This window comes from Ambystoma mexicanum, chromosome 11, assembly GCF_040938575.1.
Source record: "Ambystoma mexicanum isolate Mex_15411 chromosome 11, UKY_AmexF1_1, whole genome shotgun sequence".
Taxonomy (NCBI): Eukaryota; Metazoa; Chordata; class Amphibia; order Caudata; family Ambystomatidae; genus Ambystoma; species Ambystoma mexicanum.
The window spans coordinates 535,652,162-535,672,301 of record NC_090934.1 but is presented as its reverse complement, the minus strand read 5'-3'; the positions used below and the strand labels follow the sequence as shown (position 1 = coordinate 535,672,301).

Here is a 20,140-nt window from a genome sequence, read left to right as displayed (position 1 = left end):
AGGAGAGATTTGACGGTGGGATTTCTTTGATTTTATATCGATTCGGCTTTAATAGGGCACTTTACCACAAAGCGCTGTAAGAAAATGTTACAGTACAATGAAAATTAAGATGTATTCAATTACAAGCATTTTCAAGGAGAGAATAAAGACTGGAGAAGATGGTGTCTTAGAGAAGTACGGAAGAACAGTAGGAAGTAGAGGTGGAAAGGGAGAGAGTTCCAGTGTTAAGGGGCAAGAAGAGAAAACAAACGGATAACAAACGGGATGACTGCGAACAGGCACTGGCCTTCATTACTAAGGTTGGCGTTAACCCGCCGGTGTTACCAACCACGTGACACTGATTCTGCCAACCTGATATCCCAGTGCCACCAGGATATCACAAGTGGCGGTGGAACAGTAAATACTCATTCCCATGCTGTCGGATTGGACTCCATGGGAATGGGGACACTGTGCGGTGCTTCTGCGGGAGGCATGGTGGTAGGGGATCTGTGGCCATACATTCTTGGAGTACGGCAGTCCGGAAAGGGTGCCAGTAAGTTGCTACCGGCACCCTTGTTTCCGGATTGCCATACTCGTAAGGTGGCCCACTGACTCTGATACAGCAGCAACATTTAGTGGTAAAACAGCTGCAGGAATTAAGCAAGAGGTAGTAGAAATGGTCAGAGTAATAACTAAAGCAAAAGGGTGATAGATGTCAATACAAAATGCCACCGAACTTGCTATATTCAAAACAGTGACAACAGGCATAAGAGGAAAGCATAAACAGGGTTAAATATCAGCACCGACAATGTACGGAGTGAAATGTCTCGAAAAAACATGACTGAGTGGAAACGGATTTACAAGCAGACAGGCCTGAAACAGTATGACGTAGGCAATTAGTTGGCATACAACAGGCAGCTTAAGCCTGGACATGCTGCATTTACAGCAACACATTCTTTTGCGGGTGTTATGGGCACTGGTAAAAATGTACCAGTTTGCTCTGATAGAAGAGGACAGATGCCGCAAACCAGTCATCCCTGAGCAACTAGCCTATAGATTAAAAGGAAAAGGGCAGATATTCATTAAAATGAGTCCCTTTTTAAACCTCTCGTCATAGTGATGTTTTTTAATGGTAAACTTAAATAGTAACCACACCATAGTTAGCTGTGCTTTCTACTAGTACACGTGCGTTTGCCATCTGTTTCCCCCACGATATGTCTGTCTCTACTGTAATGAAGTCACTTGGGGCCAACTCATTGATGGGAACCCCAGTGTCCTTCTAGACTCCTCACCTTCAAAAGGGGTTAAGTGGTGCAGGATAGAGATGTATTTCCTAATCCCTGCAATACCTTTTCTGCATCCATCCAACTGTTTTTGTTAAGACACACTCATTTTGGATTTCAGGGTACATTTGTGCCAGGAACAAACTGGCAGGGGGTTGGGCAGACGCACTTTCCACAAAAAGCCTGCAAGTGCTTCCACCTAAAAAAGGGGAAAGTAGGGACTAAGTCTTTGATCATTCGCCATTCCCAAGGAGCAAAACCACAGAACAGATCTGGGGCTTTCCAAACCAGAGTATGAGGGGGAAAAGTGCACTGGGGGAGCCCAAAACTGAAAGGACTCCCTGGAAAAGGGAAGTCTAGGCATCTAGTAGCACTGTCAACCTAATCAAAGTAGCAAAAGAACACTTACCACTGAGGGCTGGTGGTCTGCTTGGAAAATCAACTTTGGTCAGTACCAAGGCAACAAGTCCAAGAGGGCCAAAAGGAACCTGCCCAGCATCTGGACCAAGAGGGCCACACAAGAGCAACATAGGTCAGGTCTTGCCTGAACCATGCGCTTCATAGCTGCTAGTGACCATTGCTTGTTTCTGTTATCTTTACTATATTGGTCAGTGGAGCTCAGTCTGGCCTCAGATTTGTGCCACAATTTAATTATTTTGGGGCTATGGAAATGGCCCTCTAAGGGGTTAAGCCTAAACTTCATGAGCCTTATCAATATTTTCTGAGCATCCTGAACCCTCACACACTATTAGAAGTGCACCTGTTTATTTGGTCCAGGGTGGTCCAACTCCAGGCCTTGAGGCCCGGATCCAGGTCGGATTTTCAGGATACCCCTATTTAATATTCATGAGATAAATTTGCATACAATATTGGGCCTCATTACAAGTGTGGCTGAACGGGAAATAATTGGCCGTAACGGAATTACTGCCAATATTCCCACTCTGCCATATTAAGAGTATGGCCCTGGAGTGGAGGATTTACCTCCAGCATCATGCTGGAGGTAAATCCTGCAACTCTCTGAAAAATCTGAAAAACCAGTGGAATTACCATGGCACAATTACTGCCGTGGTAATTCCGCCAAACAAGCCCCATAGAGTCCTACTGACTCATAAAAAAATGGGATTTACACCACCACCGCCACTTGTAATCTGGCAGTAATTCCACCGGACCAGGTGGCAGTAACGGTAATTAATTTGGGCGGTATTCCTGCAGATTTACCGCCAGAATACCACCCAACTCTTAATGAGGCCCAATGATTCTAAATGTATGCATATTTCTTCTCATGAATATTAATGAGGGATATCCTGAAAATCCATCAGTATCCTGGTCCTCGGGCCTGGAGTTGGACAATCCTGCACAAATACATCCTATTTTTTTAAATCAAATTTGTCTTTTTGCTAACCACCTACACAAGCCTACTGTTTCCATTGTTCCCTGGGCCCGTGAGAATACCCACCACATCTTCTGCATATATGTTGTTTAGGGAGTTCTGGGGTTCATTAACTTAATTTAAATCTCTGAGGATGTCCTTCTGTAGGTCACCTAAATAACTGACTGCTCTTAATGTGTGTTTTAAAGCTTGAAAGGTTTCTGGATTGCGTACTTCAATGTATTCAGAACCCAATAAAAGTATTTAAGTAAACAACTCATATGCAACATATCATGACATGACATGGAATATGAGCAAATATCATATTTTAGCATCACATTTCATAGCATAGCATCCATCCGACATAAGCTGATATATGGCGTGAAACCTGTCATGATCGAAAATGTTATACTTTGTCATGTGAAAACCGGTCGTATGTGGAGTTATCAAACATGTGCGTCTGGAACAAATGTACGGCATGCCTGAATTGTAACACCGAAACAACACTAAGACCAGTGCAAAGTAGGTATTTGCTCTCTTCATATGGCAACTAATGGAATTTTGCATAAGAGTTCCCAGAGCAAAGTACTGTGAGTGGACCTACCCAGAGATGTCTGGTAGGGATTACCAATATATGTTCGAAGCCGAAATGAACGATGGAGAAAAAACAGAAAGTTATCTATTCGAAAATAACTTTCGGTTTTGTCTCTGACTGCCATTTCGGATCGAGCCAGTAGGAGACACTGCCTTGGCGGTAGTAGGGCTACACCCATTAGGTGTCCTACTCCATTCTTTCCAGCAGGTTACAACAGAAGGTAAAACATGGTGGAATAGGTCAAGTAAATCAGGGCTTAAGTGAACATAATGGTATTATGTAAATGGCTTGTGATGTGATAACTATATTTAAATGAACATTCATAAAAACGGAAAAATAATTCATCATAACATTTCCTGTAAAGTGGTATTGCCAGTTTGATTTACATTTTAATAGTAAAGTGTGACTACCAATGGCCCGATCAGACTCTTACAATGGGACGTAGCTTAGACAATATGTAACACTATACATCTAGGTCAATAGCCACGTAGGTAAAACTTTAAACCTTTGATATAAACCCGTAAACCCAATTTCAGCCTTCCTGCCCTCCTTCCCCTTTAACTACAACCCCCACCTAACAAATCACCCCCTTTCTTGATTTTTCACTTGGTGACCGCTGATACCGGAGGTTTTCCCACTGAACAATGACACATTGGCAGGAATTCGTTTTGAGTTTTCATTTAGATAGAACTATTCTTGTCCAATGTCACTATTTTCAGTGTGACTGTAGGTATTTGATAAACTTGAATTTCTCATTTACATCCCTTCTCAAGGTGGACAACTTCTTTGAAGCAGACACATTTGAAGCAGATGGTGAGATGGACCAGAAGACCGCCGGTAATGGCTATTTTATTGTTTTGTTTTATTGTTCTTTGTTCCACTCTAATGGGGAATGTATTACAATTACTAATGAACACATTTGAAAAGAATAACAGTGCAACATGTAATGCAATGTGAAGTGGTCTTGTATAGTGCTCTCCTGACAATTTAGCAGCCTCTTCCTCATGTTTCTGGAATAAAAGAGGAAGGGGTGGCTAGTGGGGGTAGAATGTGAGGCAGTTGTGCCACCTGAAACGTTGATGGTTGCAGGGTGGAAGTTCCTGTTTCCTGTGTGCTGGCATGATGCTTTTGGTGGTTTAGTGGTGATACTTGCATGTATATTTTACGGGCAGAGGAGAGCCCAAGATCGAGTAACTTCCAGCACGCTGGCACTAGAAGTGCCACTGGTCTGGGAGGTGAAGTGGGTATGTGAAAGGAGTGAACATCCATGCAGTGAGCTCTCAGTGGCCCTGCAGTGGTTAACACTTGTGTATAGGTGCGTTATAAATGCCATATCATATCATATAATGTAATGATGGTGGTGATACTGTGATAGCAGGTTCTGGGCTGCAGTGTGGATGGGGGCTCTTTGTTTGTAGTGTGGAGGTGATACTAGATTGAAAGGTGAGTAGGTTACTTGGAGGGGATGAAGTGAAGATAGTATGGCGGCTCCAGAGACTTCCTTTTTGATGTTTATAGACTAAACCAATGGAGTTTGTTTTTTAGTCTGCTGCTGGCTAGAAAGGGGAAGATCCCGTACCGTAAGTATCAGTCAGGAGGGCGTAGTTCTTGCTGTTCTCTGGTGCATTGTTCGTTATGGTTCATCTGGTGCCAGTCTGTTATTGGGCCACATAAGGGAGGGCCTGTAATTCCCCATGCCTGTGATGAGGTGGAGCTGGAGAGACTCGCTCAATGTAGTCTAGTCTCGAGAGTGTTCTTGATTTAGATATTATATGCAGGTGCCTTAGTACACAATGGTGATCCTTGTCTCGAGTGCAGTCTTGTTTGGGGTGTTAGTGCTCGGTCTGAGTTTTTGATTATTTGTATGTACTAATGATACCAGTGGGTCAGTCTTGGATAGTGCTTCCATCTACTAGCCCATCTGTGGTTATTTCATTAACAGCCAACTTTTGAGAGATTTTCTGAATGCCACGTTGTCTTCCTTCCTCTACGTGGAGCTGCATGGTTATGGTGTTTCATAGATTGCTGGGCAGGAATGAGAATGAGGATGCTACTTGATGTTTCCGGTTCAAGAGTGAGACTACCAATAGGAGTTCTGACAGTTGTGTAGTGGATGAATTTCTTCTTGGTGGCTTCTGGGCACCTGTAGTGGAAGGCACAGTGGGATATACAGAGCATTTGTAATTGGATTCTGCTCTTGTCAGGGAGCCTTTGTAGAGTTTGGAGAGCTGGTGTTTTGTTTTCCCATCTTTGCTTCATAGGATGCGTCTGGATGCTGCATGTTGAGCTCATTGTTGATGCATTTGTAGCAAATAACCTGGGATGCCTAGGAAGAAGCTAATATTTAATCCAGCCTGAAGAGTACTGGGTGATGGTTGCCTGCCATGGTTCTATGTGGTAATATCTAGTATGGCATGATGAGCTGATGGAAAGGAGTTGAAAGAAGCAAGTTCTTTTTATGTCTTAATTTGGGGTTGAGGTTTGGGTACGTTTGTAATTGACCTTAGTATTGTCCGTGCAAAAGTAATAGGTGAGTTGAGAATTGCTGATGATTTACATTGGGGTGCTGCATGAGTATGTAGATGTTGAAAAGTAGCGATATTGGCTAGATCCTTAATCTTCTCTGCATTTTGGCTCTGTTTTTTGTACTGTTTTTTTCCTGTGACTGCTTCTTGTCTGACCTCCATCCCGTTTTGCTCCCCCTCAACATCCTTGCCTTTAAACCCCTGCTGGTTTATGTTTGTTTGTTTTCATTTGTCTCCTTTGTTTAGCTGCTTTAACCCCTCTTGTTCCTTTCTCCTGTGACTTTTTATGCCCCCATCCTTCCTTTATGTAGCGTCCCCCCTGCCTTTAAACCCTTGTGTTTTGTGCTAGTTTGTCTGCATTTTGTCTGTTTTTTTCTGCTTTTTGGCTCCATTTCCCCCTGTTATTTGGACTGCTTCCCGCCTTCTTTGCCTCTCTATGGAACCCCCAACTCCCTGCAATAAAACTACCTATTTTGTGCATGTTTGTCTCCATTTTGTCTCCTTTTTTTACCCTGTCCCTCTTTTATCCCTGCACCTGGGACTGCTTTGTGCCTCTCCCCCCTCCTTTGTAGCTCCTCCCCCTCCCTGTCTTTAACCTGGGTTTTGTGTTTGCTTATCTGCATTTGCTGTTTTTTTGCTTTTGTATTGCCTCGTTTTCCCTACTCCTGGCACTACTTTCATCCTGCCCTGTACCCCTTTTGGTGGCTCCTCCGTCTCCCTAACTGTAATGCCCTGTATTTTCTACTTGTTTGCCTTCATTTTGTCTCCTTTTTTTGCTGCTTTCCCCTACTTTTTCCATGCACTGGGGACTGCTTTCGGCCTCCACTGCCTCTTCTTAGGGCTCCGCCCCACCTTCAAGACCCTGTGTTTTGTGCTCGTCTGTCTGAGGTTTGTCTTTGCTTTATTTCCAGCTTTTCCCTTGCACCTGGGACTGCTTTGTGCCTCTCCTCACTACCCCTGTGCTTGTTTGTCTGAATTCTGTTTCTATTTTCTGCTGCTTTTTCCCACTCTTTCTTTTCCCTGCTGCTGAGAGTGCTTCCCGGCTCCCTCTCTTCCCCTGTGTGGCTTACCCCCTTCCCCGCCTATAAATCCCCTTGCTTTGTGCTTGTTTGTGTCCATTTTGTTTTTGTTTTTTGCTGCTTTATTCCTCTTTTCACAGTGTAGGCAGCGTGTGTGTGTGTGTATATGTATGTATGTATATATATATTTCTGAGGCTTGTGGAATCTGCTTAGATCCCATGCTGTGCATAGGCCGACATCTAGTGGAAGCTGCGGAGTATTACAATTTGTTTTTCGAAACTCGAAAATGGGCGTCGACATAGGGCGTGTCAGTAATACTATCCCTAGTGTGACGTCCACTGTACCCATGATCCCTCACGCGTGTAGGACCCTCAGATTGTTTTTTTCCACCATACTTGTCGGAAGCATTGTTGCAGAGTCTCCTGACTTTCAGCCATTTTGTCATAATTTATCAAAAATCAATCCACGTCGAGAGACCGAAGATCGATGCCGGTCCGAAGAACGGACAACCGTCGAGAATGCATGATGGACTTTGGGCCTCGGAAGGCCTCTGGCCTCGGCCCTGCACGTAGGGAGAGTGGGGGGTGGACATAATCGCACTCCTTTTATTTCCTACATAGACTCGCCCACTGCCATAAGGTGACATATGGAGAGTACTCCATTTAAATTCTGCCCCAAGTGCAACCGCAAGTTTACTTGGGTTGACAAGCATAACACCTGTAATCTCTGTTTGCTGAGGGATCACCCCAAAGCTAACTGCAGAGTGTGTAAGCTCTTTAAGGCTAAAGCACTAAAGGACCACTCCACTAAACATTGGGCCCATTACGCCAAGCAGCTCGAGGCCATGGAGGCGGTGGGTTCGTTCAGTGATGGCAGCAATGCTGCCGTTTCGGACGGCGAGGGCATAGGGTCGTCGATAGACACCCAAGCGTGAGTCCCCGGCCTCAGAGGATTGTCCGGCGGGGCAGTTATGGGGACCGCACCCGACGACACGAGCGCTACCCACACTACTGCACCTAAGCACACTAACTCCAGCCAAGATTTGACACGCGTGTAGAGCGCTGGGAAGAAAGAGGCACATGGAGAGCGGTCCACAGAATCAGTGTCCTCTGAGCATTCCAGGTGGAGATTGCCTCATGACACACAGCAACCGTCCACGATTGCAAAGGGTGCCCCGCTCCCCAAAGTCACGGAGGTATGGTCATCAGAAGACGAATCCGACCAACACCCCCAAGCAGCACTCTTAGAGTCGGTTCCGGGGGCACTTTCCACGTCTGCCTCTGAGTCTCAATGCACACACTCTAAAACACCCCCGAATCTCGGCGCCAGGCGTCGAAAGATTCTGAAAGAGTGAAACCATCAGGGAAACACTCCTCTACCCATGGTAAAGGGGACAAATAGCAGAAAAAGTCTGCAGAGACGACATCTGCACCCCAGGTCCAGAAAGACAAACATTGGTCCTCAGATAAGGATAAATCGAAGACCCCTGACCCTGTCTCTAAACCGAAAGTTATCCCTCCCACTCTACAGGGAGAAGAACCTCTGCAGGAGGTGGTCATCCCCAGTTCCAGGGAATGGAACTCTGATGACATCGACAGGGTGATGAGTAGAATGTCTTCGTTAGCCAATTTCTATGAAAAAAATCCAGATTATTTTCTGAGCTATCAGAGTACCCCTGACAACTCTACTCCTTCAGGGTCCAAAGAGCCTCAGCCTCCTAGTAAGAGACCTCATAATGATACTGCAGCTCAGGGCCTCATTTCAGACCCATTTTCTATTCAACCTTACCACCAGTATGCTGAAGACCCAGACATACAAATGCTGGACGACCAAGCGGGGGTCGATTATTACGGAGACGACGAGGACCAGGATGAGGAGGAGGAAGACGAGGCAGAGGTCTATAATCTAGACTCACCTGTTAACAAAGAACCACCGGTCACTGACTCACCTGTGGATAATCAGCCTCTACTGAATGAGGTTTTAGCTAGAGCTGCAGAGCACTTTCACATAGACACTCAAAGGGCTCAGGAAGAGAGGGACTTTGCAGAAGAGATCATGGGGGATAAGAAACCCATTGCCCAAGCCATACCAATTCTGAAGTCCATCCAAAGCAGAATTGACCCTTCCCTCCTCACCCCTAATCTCACTAAGGCTGTCAAACCCAGAATTGAAAAATTATTCAGAAGCGCCCAGTCAGACCCACTTTATATAAGGGGCCAACTTAAGCCCGACTCGTTGGTAGTAACTACCACCAGGAAAAGAGCGGGTACACCTCTATCATCATCTGAAGCTCCCCCAGACAAGGAGAGCAAGAGGATATATGAGATAGGTAGAAAAGTGGCCTTCACTTCTGCTTACCAGGTAAGAATCGCCAATGCCACCACTCTGCTGGCAAGCAATAATTGCCACCAGTGGGAGCAGGTAGCTGCCCTCATCGCCTCAGCACCTGAACAACTAAAGGGCCAGTTAGCCCAGATTGCGTCAGAGGGTAGAATGGTGTCCGGCTGCATTCTAAAGACGACCTTTGACTCTGCAGGTAATGTAGGCCGGCTCATTGCAGAAAGCACTCATCAAGAGACACGCTTGGCTCAGACAGTCAGGGTTTAAACCCGAGACCCAGGCTACTCTTATCGACATGCCGGTTGAACCGAATGTCTTGTTTGGCAAAGCAGTACTGGAGGCACTCAAAACTGCCAAGGATGAATGCAATACCCTAAAGTCCCTGGGATAATTGACTAACAAACCCACGAACCAAAGAGGGAATAATAATAATTTTCGTCCCTCACAAGGACAAAATTCCCAGAGGGGTTCCAATTACTCACAGGGGCAGGGTACATCGTGGGGTAACAACCAACAAAATACCCAAAGTTACAGTAGAGGTAACAAGAGGGGCCACGGTAGATGGAGAGGCAGCCCGGGCAGAGGCGGTACGCCTCCCAGCAAACAGTGACGCTCCGCTCAGGATCCCTTCGCATGCATCCCCAGTAGGGGGGCGCATTTCAAACTTCACCCAAGCTTGGGAAGGGATCACCTCGGACAGATGGGTGCTGTCCACAGTGTCCACAGGATACTGCATCAAACTGCTGGAGCGCCCCCGCAACCACCCTCCATGACAAAAAGTACACTCCCTGGACCACCAGAAAATCCTCCTCGAAGAAATTGCCAATCTTCTCGCAAAGGACGCGATAGAACTCGTCCCGGGCAACCAGGTAAACAAGGGTATTTATTAAACTTACTTCCTTGTGCCAAAAACAGATTTGACAATGCGCCCAGTATTAGACTTACGCCCTGCAAACAAGTATGTCAAGCCCCAAAAATTTCGCATGACTACGCTCCAAGAGGTAATCCTCCTCCTAAAAATGGGAGATTACATGGCAACATTGGACATGAAAGATGCCTATTTTCATATTTCCATGTTCCCAGTGCACAGAAGATTCTTGCGCTTCAAGGTGGACAGTCAGCACTACCAGTTCAAGGTGCTTCCCTTCGGTATAGCCTCGGCTCCAAGGGTATTCACCAAGGTACTGGCGGTGGTGGCTGCACACCTACGCAGGGAGGCAATCTCAGTGTACCCTTACCTGGACGACTGGCTCATCACGGGGGGAACCCCAGTAATTTACAGTTCCACCATCCAAACAACGATCAACCTCCTCTTCGAATTGGGGTTTTCGATCAACGAGAAAAAGTCAAGCCTGGTGCCAAGCACCTCCAAACAGTTCATAGGAGCTGTCCTAAACACGCGAGAGGGGTTGGCCTTTCCATCAGAGGAAAGAATTCAGAATATACTACGGCAAATTCCTCAATATCAGCCTGGTCGCCAGATAAGGGTGCGCAAAGCAATGTGTTTGCTAGGCATGATGGAGTCATGTATTTACCTGGTTCCCCACACGCGCCTGCGCATGCGACCCATGCAGGAATGGTTGGCGAAACAGTGGTCTTAGGCAAGTGGTCAGTGGGACGATCTAGTGGTCCTTTCGCCAACACTAGTACAGAGTCTTCACTGGTGGACAAGAGAAAACCTGTCAAAGGGAAAACCCTTTTACGACCCAGAGATACAGGCCATAGTCACTACAGACACGTCCCTGTCGGGGTGGGGAGCACACCTCCTTCACCACACAGCTCTGGGTCTCTGGTCACACACAGTGGCCAAGAATCACATAAATCTGCTAGAGCTTCTGGCAGTCTTCAGAGCGCTTTTTGATCGTTTGAACCCCACCTGTTGAACCTGTCAGTGCAGATCTTAACAGACAGCACGACAGCTATGTTTTACATGAAATAACAGGGAGGGACTCATTCGTCAAATCTGTCCAAGCTTGCCCAGAAAATGTGGAAATGGGCACTCAGACCTGTCATCACAACATGTTCCAGGGGATCTCAATTCACTAGCAGACGCTTTGAGCAGAGACCCCCTCCCGAAAGAGCACGAATGGTGTCTACATGAAGAAGTCGTTGGAGACCTCTTCTCACAGTGGGGTTTCCCCACTATAGACTGAATCCCCACAAGCAAAAACAGACAATGCCCAGGATTCGCATCCAGGTTCCCCGAGCCAGACTCCATGGGGAACGCTCTGTGGATGAACTGGTCGGGGATGTTTGCCTATGCTTTTCCACCAACCCCTCTGTTGAGGAAGATGGTCAACAAGATGCACAGGGAATCGATGACGCTCCTCCTAGTTGCTCCCATGTGGGCGAGACAACTGTGGGTCCCGCACCTGCGCAAACTGGCAGCGTGCAAACCCATCAGACTCCCGTACTGGCACAACCTACTATCCCAGCACGAAGGACAAACAATGCATCCTCAACCCAGCTCGATGAACTTGGCAGCATGGCTCCTGAAGTCATAAAGTTTGGCCATTTCAATCTGCCACAGAGATGTATGGATATCCTAAAAGAATCAAGGAAACCAAACACAAGACACTGTTACTTTGATAAATGGAAGAGATTCGTTATTTGGTGCCAGAATAAACAAATCAACCCGTTGATTGCACTCCTTCCAATATTGTCACCTACATGCTCCACCTGCTGGACGCAGGGTTGGTATTTAATTCACTTAAGGTACACCTGGTGGCGCTGTCAGCCTAAACCACCTCCCATAACAAGGTATCGTGGTAGAAAGTACCAGTGGTTAAAGCCTTTATGGAAGGGGTAAAGAGACTCCACTCTCCAATTTCGAACCCATCACAAGGATGGGACCTTAATGTGGTGCTTGCTAAACTCATGGGTCCCCCCTTTGAACCCATGCATAAAGCTAGTCTAAAACACCTGACCTATTAAACTGCCTTCTTAGTAGCCATTACATCCATAAGAAGGGTCAGTGAAATTCAGGCTCTGTCAGTGCAGGATCCTTTCTGTACTGTTCATGAGGATAAACTGGTTCTACAAACTCACCCTAGGCTCTCACCTAAGTTCATTTCTAAATTCCATGTTAACCAGTCCATTGAGCTACCGGCCTCCTTCCAAGAACCCAAGAGCTCTGCTGAGGTGAAACTACACACAATAGATCTGCGAAGAGCGGTCCTCTACTACGTAGACAAGACCAGACCGCTAAGGAGGACAGATCAACTGTTCGTCTCCGTAGCTACATGCAGAGAAGGAGATCGCGTCTCTAAGGGTGCCATCTCCGAATGGATAGTGAAATGTATCCAGCTGTGTTACTCCCTTTCAGATAAAACTCTGCCTTCTACGCCAAGGGCCCACTCTACAAGAGGCACTGAGGCCACTCTGGCTTTCATTGCAAATGTACCCCTCGACACCATTTGCAAAGCTGCTACATGGAGCTCAATTCACACCTTTACTCAGCACTACTGCATTGACAATTATTCCAAGACAGATACTCAAGTGGGACAAGCGGTTCTAAGACATTTATTTGCTCATGATCCTTCTCACATCCCACCTCCTTCTAACACTGCTCGCTAATCTATGCACACATAACAAGGGTTTCAAAAGCCGTAAAGACTAAATTTGAAAATTTATGAAATGATTTTAAATGGTATCCAGCAGGATATCCTACTTATTCCAACTTAGAACAACCCAAGGTCACCATAAGAAGCATAGAGCAACATCATTTTACACAAAGAAAAACGTATTTTCTTTCTGACTTATTTATTTCACAAAAAAGAGAGAGTGTGTTTAACAAATACATAAAATTCATTACTTTCAACAAAGACATACAGTTATAATTTGAGCAAAATCTAAGTGCAATTACGGTTTAAGCAAAATTTAAGTGCATTTTATGAAAGTCCGCCAATTGGTCTAGGCAAAATATAAATGCACTTGTAAGCAATATACAGGTCTGCCTAATCTATGCACAGCATGTGATCTAAGCAGATTCCACAAGCCTCAGAAGGGATACATTACCCACCGTAATCGTATTTCTGATGCTTGTATTGGCTTAGATTCACATGCACCCGCCCTTCCTCCCCTCTGAGAGAAGGCGCATGGATGCTTGTTGTCTTATCTGCTTGGATACTATGTACTCGCGCTACTCCTCATGCTACCTCATGTCAGAAAAAAATACAATCTGAGGGTCCTAAAAGCGTGAGGGATCATGGGTACAGTGGATGTCACACTAGGGATAGTATTACTGGCACACCCTATGTCGACGCCCATTTTTGAGTTTCGAAAAACAAACTGTAATACTCCGCAGCCTCCACTAGATGTCGGCCTATGCACAGCATGTGAATCCAAGCAGATACAAGCATCAGAAATACAATTACGGTGATATGAAATACAGGCACCGTTATGGGGCGACACTATCTTTATTCCCCGCCGCGGCAAACTGCTTGCTGCACGTGCTTCCTAATGCGCATGCGCACAACTTTCATGACAGAGCTTCCTGGCTCCATTATCTGTGTCCTCTCTGGGACACTACAATTGTGTCTCGGTTTTCTTGAAGTTCTTTCCCTATTTTCCCCCTTATCTTGGGACTCCTTTCCTTCCTAAAAACCCCTGTGTTTTATACTTGTGTGTGTCAACATTTGGCTGCATTTTACTCTTTTACCGCTTCGTGCCTCCCCTCCCATCCTCGCTCTGGCTCCTCCATCTCCCTGCCTTTAAACCACAGTGTTTTGTGTTAGTTTTTTCTCCTGTGGCTTCTTCCTGCTTCCTCTACCTCACTCTGTTTGAATCCTCCCACTCTTTCCATTTAAAACTCTGTGCTTGTTAGTCTCTATTTAGTTGCTGCTTTCCCCCTGCTCCTGAGGCTGCTTCATGCCTCCTCTCCCTCCCTATGACACTCCTCTCCGGAAACTCCTCAGACCTTCCTCTTCTCCTCTTCCTTCTCTCTCCCTCTTCCCTGCTAACCTAGCTCTCTCCCTTTCTCCCTCCTCTTCCTTACAGCTTGCTGACTGGCCACCTGGTGCACCTCAGAGTCTCACCTGTCCCGGGCACCCCCCACCCCCCAGTCCTCACACACTTGCCTCAGGGCCATACACCCACTGACCTTCACTGCACTTAGAAATAACCCAAGAGAGTGGCTCTCTCTGCACTTACCCCAGTCTTCACCGACCGGGTGCACTTGGACCTCCCCCTCCCTGTGACCATCTATGCACTTGTATGATTATTATTAATTATTATTATGATCCAAATGCACCATGCCTGAAGATCGTCTGTCTGTTTTCCCTTGTCTTCACCCCTTAATTGCACTGTTAAAACGGCAGAATCGCCATCAGGCCTAATTGCTGTGTCTCAACTGTTGAATGTATTTTAGGCACTTACTCTGTCTGTGCAGACTATTATCGTCTCAGAATTTCAAGGGCTCTGAGCGACTGTTGTTTTTCCCCATTTTTCCACCCTCCTTGAGCGCGTTGAAACACTTACCTGTGTATAGGTGCTTTAGAAATAAATAATACCATACCTATGTGTTCCTCTTTCCAATCGTGCCTTTAGAAACCTGTGTTTTATGTTTGTTTTCTTCCTTTTGTCTGTTTTATACTCCCTTTTTCCCCTCTGCTCACTGCCTCCCCTCTCTTCCACTTTTGGCTCCTCCTTGTGCCTGCCTTTAAAAACCTGTTTTGTGCTTGATTGTCTGTTTTTATCTCCATTTTCTGCTGCTTTTTTCCCCCTTTTTCCCTGCTCCAGTGACTGCTTCCCACTTTCCCATCTCCTTCCTTTAAGACCCTGTGTTTTGTGCTTGCTGGATTGCATTTTTCTGTTTTTTGCTGCGTTTTCACTCTTTTGTCCCTGCTCAGGGAACTTTTGTCTGCCTTCCTTGCTTCTCCCACCCCATTGTTTAAAATCCTCATTATAAAGGCATTCTTCTTCCAGGTAACCCTAAAAAAGTGCTGATGAAGACAAAGGCTTCAATCAGTACACCTGTCTGGTCCGTTTAAGGTCTGGAAAGGACGATGGGTAATGTCCAGAATCGCAGCACAACTCCAGAGAACCCTACCAGCAACTGCTTCACTCACTGTTCACCTAAGCCTATATCTACCCTAGCTCTCACATGCAAACACTAAGCACACACCAAGCATCATCCCAGTTCTAACCCATACACCCTCACCAACATCCCAGGCGCATCAGCATAACAACCTACCCGCTATGAGAGAAAACAGACTAGCACCCGAGCAGTATACCTGACGTGTCCCAATACAATGGTATGGCGAGGCCAGGCAATTACTGACCATCACACACACCTGACTTCCATTACATTTCCCCACACGAATAAAAGGCGGAGCGTGAATGCACACTCTGAGCGAGGCCAAGCACATGAGGAAACAGCAGTTTCTAGACGGCATCTGAGCAAGAGATGAAAGATGGAAAACTGAAGGGGATTGCAAGGAGGGAAATTCCTTTGACCTTTTCTACACCGAACTGTACTTTACAGAGACCTCGAGAATAGAAAGCGTAAGACTAGGAAACCAGGCTGAAAAATCCTGCATTGTGTGTCAGAGATACCCGGGGCCCTCCTGTGTCAAAGACCAAGGCAGGGAGAATCCCCTGCCACCGTGGTACCGTCCTTGTCTCCAAGAATAAAACCGCTTTAGTGAAGTCAACACAGCCAGTGAGTTAGGGAGACCGATACAAGACCGATCTGAGTTGAAGCCAAGGTTGCAAGCAGCAACATTGTATGGCGAGCGCTGGAACAAATATTGTTAACGCGTGTGATAAGAGAGGTAAGTGCAGTTGAACTGCTGATGAGTGATTGAACTTTAAAGCAAGCAAGAATACTTTTGACAGAGTGGTCCGGCACGGCGTGGGTGTTCAATCGAAGGTCTCTGTAAGGTATGCAGCTGATAAGTGACAAAAGTAGATACATTTGGTCGGAGCCCAACGGAGGTATATCGATTGAAAGAGAACGAATAAATGTGAGTCTTAGTGGTCCTGCGACGGGTCAAGCTAAATCCTGCGCACAGTTGAAAGTCTTCTATTTTGATGAAGTAGAGAAAATTTGGAAAAGTACATGAATTTGATCTGAGCCCGGCAGAGGGGCACCCAGGGTGAACAATAAATCACTTGAAGGTGTATAAGTGAAAATCCTAAGAAGAAAGGAACTTTAATGTTTTGTCGTGTTGCATCAAGCCCTCTGAAATAAGAGACTTTGAATGGCAAAGAGATTTTGGCCTAGGCGGCCCTGATGTTGAAGTTTTGAACTGCATCCTCGTGCTAGAGAAGCCAGAGAGTGTGCTAAGCTTGAGTCTGCTGCCTTGTGCAGTGCTGAAAACTTCGGCAAGGGAAGCCAATGGCTTGAATATCCTGACATATAATTTCTTGAACACTTTTCTTTTGCATAACATTGTTTCCCACACTATTTGTATTTAGAAGTAAGGATTGGCAGTAGGTTTATTAGTATATGCCTTTTTATTTTGACTCGACAGACTGCATTATTATTATTTGATGGTCGTAGCTTGCGCCCAACTTTACATTTAGGATTAGATAGGCGGTTTTCAATCCCAATTGAACTTCAAAAAACACCCTTGAACTGTAATCACTTGTCTGTTTTACTGTTTGATACCATGCCTTCCTTACACTACTTTAAGAATATCAGTCTGGCTTCTGACTATGATCCAGCACCAAAGGGGCTAGCATCCATGTGATCGATGAGGCACTCGTCATCATGGAAATAGGTAACCTATGCCTCCGATTCCTGCTTGACCTCTGTTCTGCATTCAACATGGTCAACCAAAAAGCGCTACTCTTCACCTGATCTACATGGGATTTCATGCCACAGTCCTTTGACGGTTTGACTCCCAACTCACAAAGAGACACCATCTCGTCCAGATGGCTGCCTGCAGATCCCATTCATGTCCAGTGACCTGTAGAGCCCCACAAGGCTCCATCCTCTATTTTGTCATCTTCAACTTCTATGTGTAGCAACTTGGACACTCTGTCATATTCAACATCATAATCTACTAGTACACTGATGACACACAGCTATACCTGAAGGTCAACTGGCTTGACGATATTCACAAATTGAAACACTGCCTCTCCACCATTCCAGCCTGAATGTCTTGTGCCTAACTGAAACTCAATTCTACCAAATCAGAGTTCATCCTCCTCTGGTCCCCCACCAAATGCACCCAAGTTAAAAACTTGCTTACAATGATGGATCTCACAGCTTCTCCCCACCCCTAGTACAAAGTCCCTTGGCTTCACCATCAATTGAGGACTTTGCCTTAAAACACACCAAGAAGACACAAAAATCATGTTGTGATGGTTGTGAATCTGTTTAGAATCACATGCTGTATATATAGTGGTAATCGCAGAGTATTGCATCTTTTTTTAAGATCGAAAAGGGACGTCGACCTGGACGTGTCTGTAACACTATCCCTACTGTGACGTGCAGTGCACCCATGATCCCTCATGCGTCAAGGTCCCCCAGATAATTCTTTTCCACCATACTGGTCGGTACCTTTAATGCGGAGCTTGCGTTAATGAGATTTGTTGCTATATATTATTGCATCTTCAACGCACCCGATTTGGTTCGACTGACGTTTCCTGTTTCTGTCTTAAGAATCTCAAGCTGAATTCTCGATGGCTGGCGGCAGGCTTCACCATCAGGCTTGGGCCTATCACAGTAGAGAGCGGGAGGGCCTTTCTTCTTGACATTACTCTTTAGAGAATGCTTTTCCATGCTTTTCACTCTTCTTTCCCTTGTCTAGCTCCTATATTCCTACTTAATAATGGAGCAAACTCAATTAACATTTTGCCCTTCATGTAATTGGAAGTTCCCTTGGAGGGACACTCCTAGGGAGTTTAATAACTGCTTACCTCGTGACCAAGACGAGCGGCGCTGCAAGGCCTGTTCAATCTTTAAGCCTAAGGCATTTAAAGAACAGTGCATGAAATGGTGGGCAACCTACGCTATGCAGGCCGAATCCCATTCAACCCACCAGCACTGTTGCCTCAGATGAGGACCCTTCCAGCAGCCAAGGCTCCAGTTTGGAGGCCGAAGATATTGTTGCGGAGTCTGCCACTCGCGAGTGCCCATCCCTAGCCCCACTAGGCATGTTGAATGCACTGCTATGGAGAATCCACCCACTGGCGACAGGGGCACACAGGTGCCATCAAAGAAGCCACCAGCACCCGCAGGCCTGTCAAAATCATCGGCAACGCCTGTTGAACCTTCTAGTTCTCATCCCTCTGCGCCTACACCTCTGCGTTTGGCGCATTGTTCCAAGTCTTCAACTATACAGAGAGCTCCCCCTACAATTTTGGGGCCTGTTTCAGAGCCGTCGAAAGACATGTCTAAAAGCGTGTCCCTATGTAAAGCACACCCTACATTAAGGAAAAAGTTGCCCAAGGCACTTCCTCAGCCAGATTCATGTGGTTCTGGTCCCCAGACACCCCTTGGTTTACCTCAAGGTTATATCCAGGTCTCTTCTCTACTGTCGTCACAGTCCTTAGAAAGTCAAAAGGGCTCCATTCAAGAAGTGCTGGCTTTTCCACTCCCTGAATCTCCAACTACAGGTTCCTGGATGAGGGCAAGGTTTGAGGAACGTATGGACAAGGTCTCTGAGTCTATTGATTTCCCCGACAGGTTCGAAAAGAGCACTCATAAGAGGACTCGCTCCTTTGGGGATGACCCTTGGCCCTACAAGTCTCCTAGACTTTGGTCCCCTGTTTTTCACTCTACCTCTCCTGTCCTTAAGATAGCTGACCGCTGAGGGGATATTTTTCAGTATGATCGGTATGCAGAATTGTTCTATGTCCCAGACCAGGATGATGCATCCCAAGATCTGCCTCCCAGCACCCAGACGCATGGATCAATACTGATGAACAGGGGACTTGGGCCACTACCCCTGCTCACAAGGCAGAGCCTGACAATATCTTTCTAGAGTCTGTGCCTGTTTCACAGCCTAGGGAGGCTTCCCCTGTTGGCGACTAGCTGCTCTTTAATAACATTCTTAAGAAGGCAGGGGACCATTTCAAAATTATCACCCAAGAGGCAGTGCCTGATTCCAACTTTGTGGAAAACATCATCAAAGAAAAGATACCTGTTAATCAGTCGATCACCCTTCTCAACTCCATAAAGAAGCGTATCACACCTTCTTTGCTCATACCCTCCCTTACTAAGGCAGTGAATCCATGTGTTGAGAAAATGTTTCGACCTGCTCCCTCGGATCCCCTCTGTATTCTGAGACACTCCATTCCAGATTCCCTGGTGGTCACCACGACCAGAAAGCATGCAGGTGTTCCCATGTTTTCGGCTGAGGCTCTGCCCGACAAGGCCTGGAAAAAGCTCTATTCCATAGGCAAGCCATAGACACCACTCATACAGCTGGCAGAGTGAAAGCGGAAGGTACTCTTTTCAAGTGCCACGCTTGGTTGAAAAACTCAGGTTTTAAACCTGAGACGCAGGCCTCACTTATCAATAAGCCCATAGAGGAGTCTGCTCTCTTTGGAAAGGCGGTGGATGACGCTCTGAAACCGGCAAAGAAAGAACATGAGACTCTAAAATCTCTCAACCAGATTACCAGCAAGCCGTAATACAGCACAGGTTTTTTAATACCCGCTGCTCCTTCTTTAGATCATGGTTCTTATGGTACAGGAGGTTCACCCTGGTACTCGGGGCCAAGGAGCGTCCAACACATATCAAGCCCCTCAACAGTGGGCGTTTTGGCATGGTTTTAGGAAGGGATAGGAATGAAGCCGCCTGAGTTTTCCCAGCCAACAACTGACTCTCCGGTCCAAGTCCCCTCCCATGCATCTCCAGTAGGTGGTCAGATGATATGCTTCACCCACTTATGGGAGAGGATCACTTCAGACAAGTGGGTGCTCAAGACAGTGGGCGAGGGTTATTGCATTGAATTTCCTCAGACACCTCGGTACCACACGCCAAAGAACAGAAGAATGTCTCCAGACCATCTCCTCATCCTTCAGGCAGAAGTGATGCAAAAGGGAGCAATATAACTCATCCCAGATCATCAGA

General features: G+C 46.2%; 1 protein-coding gene across 2 annotated transcripts in view; it reads left to right on the top strand.

The window, feature by feature from the left end:
- IFTAP (intraflagellar transport associated protein) overlaps positions 1-20,140 on the top strand; it is an 898,282-nt gene that overhangs the window by 559,526 nt on the left and 318,616 nt on the right. For both annotated transcript variants that reach the window (XM_069623345.1, XM_069623346.1), the window contains exon 5: positions 4,000-4,063. In XM_069623345.1, the coding sequence (XP_069479446.1) occupies positions 4,000-4,063 (64 nt within the window). The remainder of the gene's footprint in view (positions 1-3,999; positions 4,064-20,140) is intronic.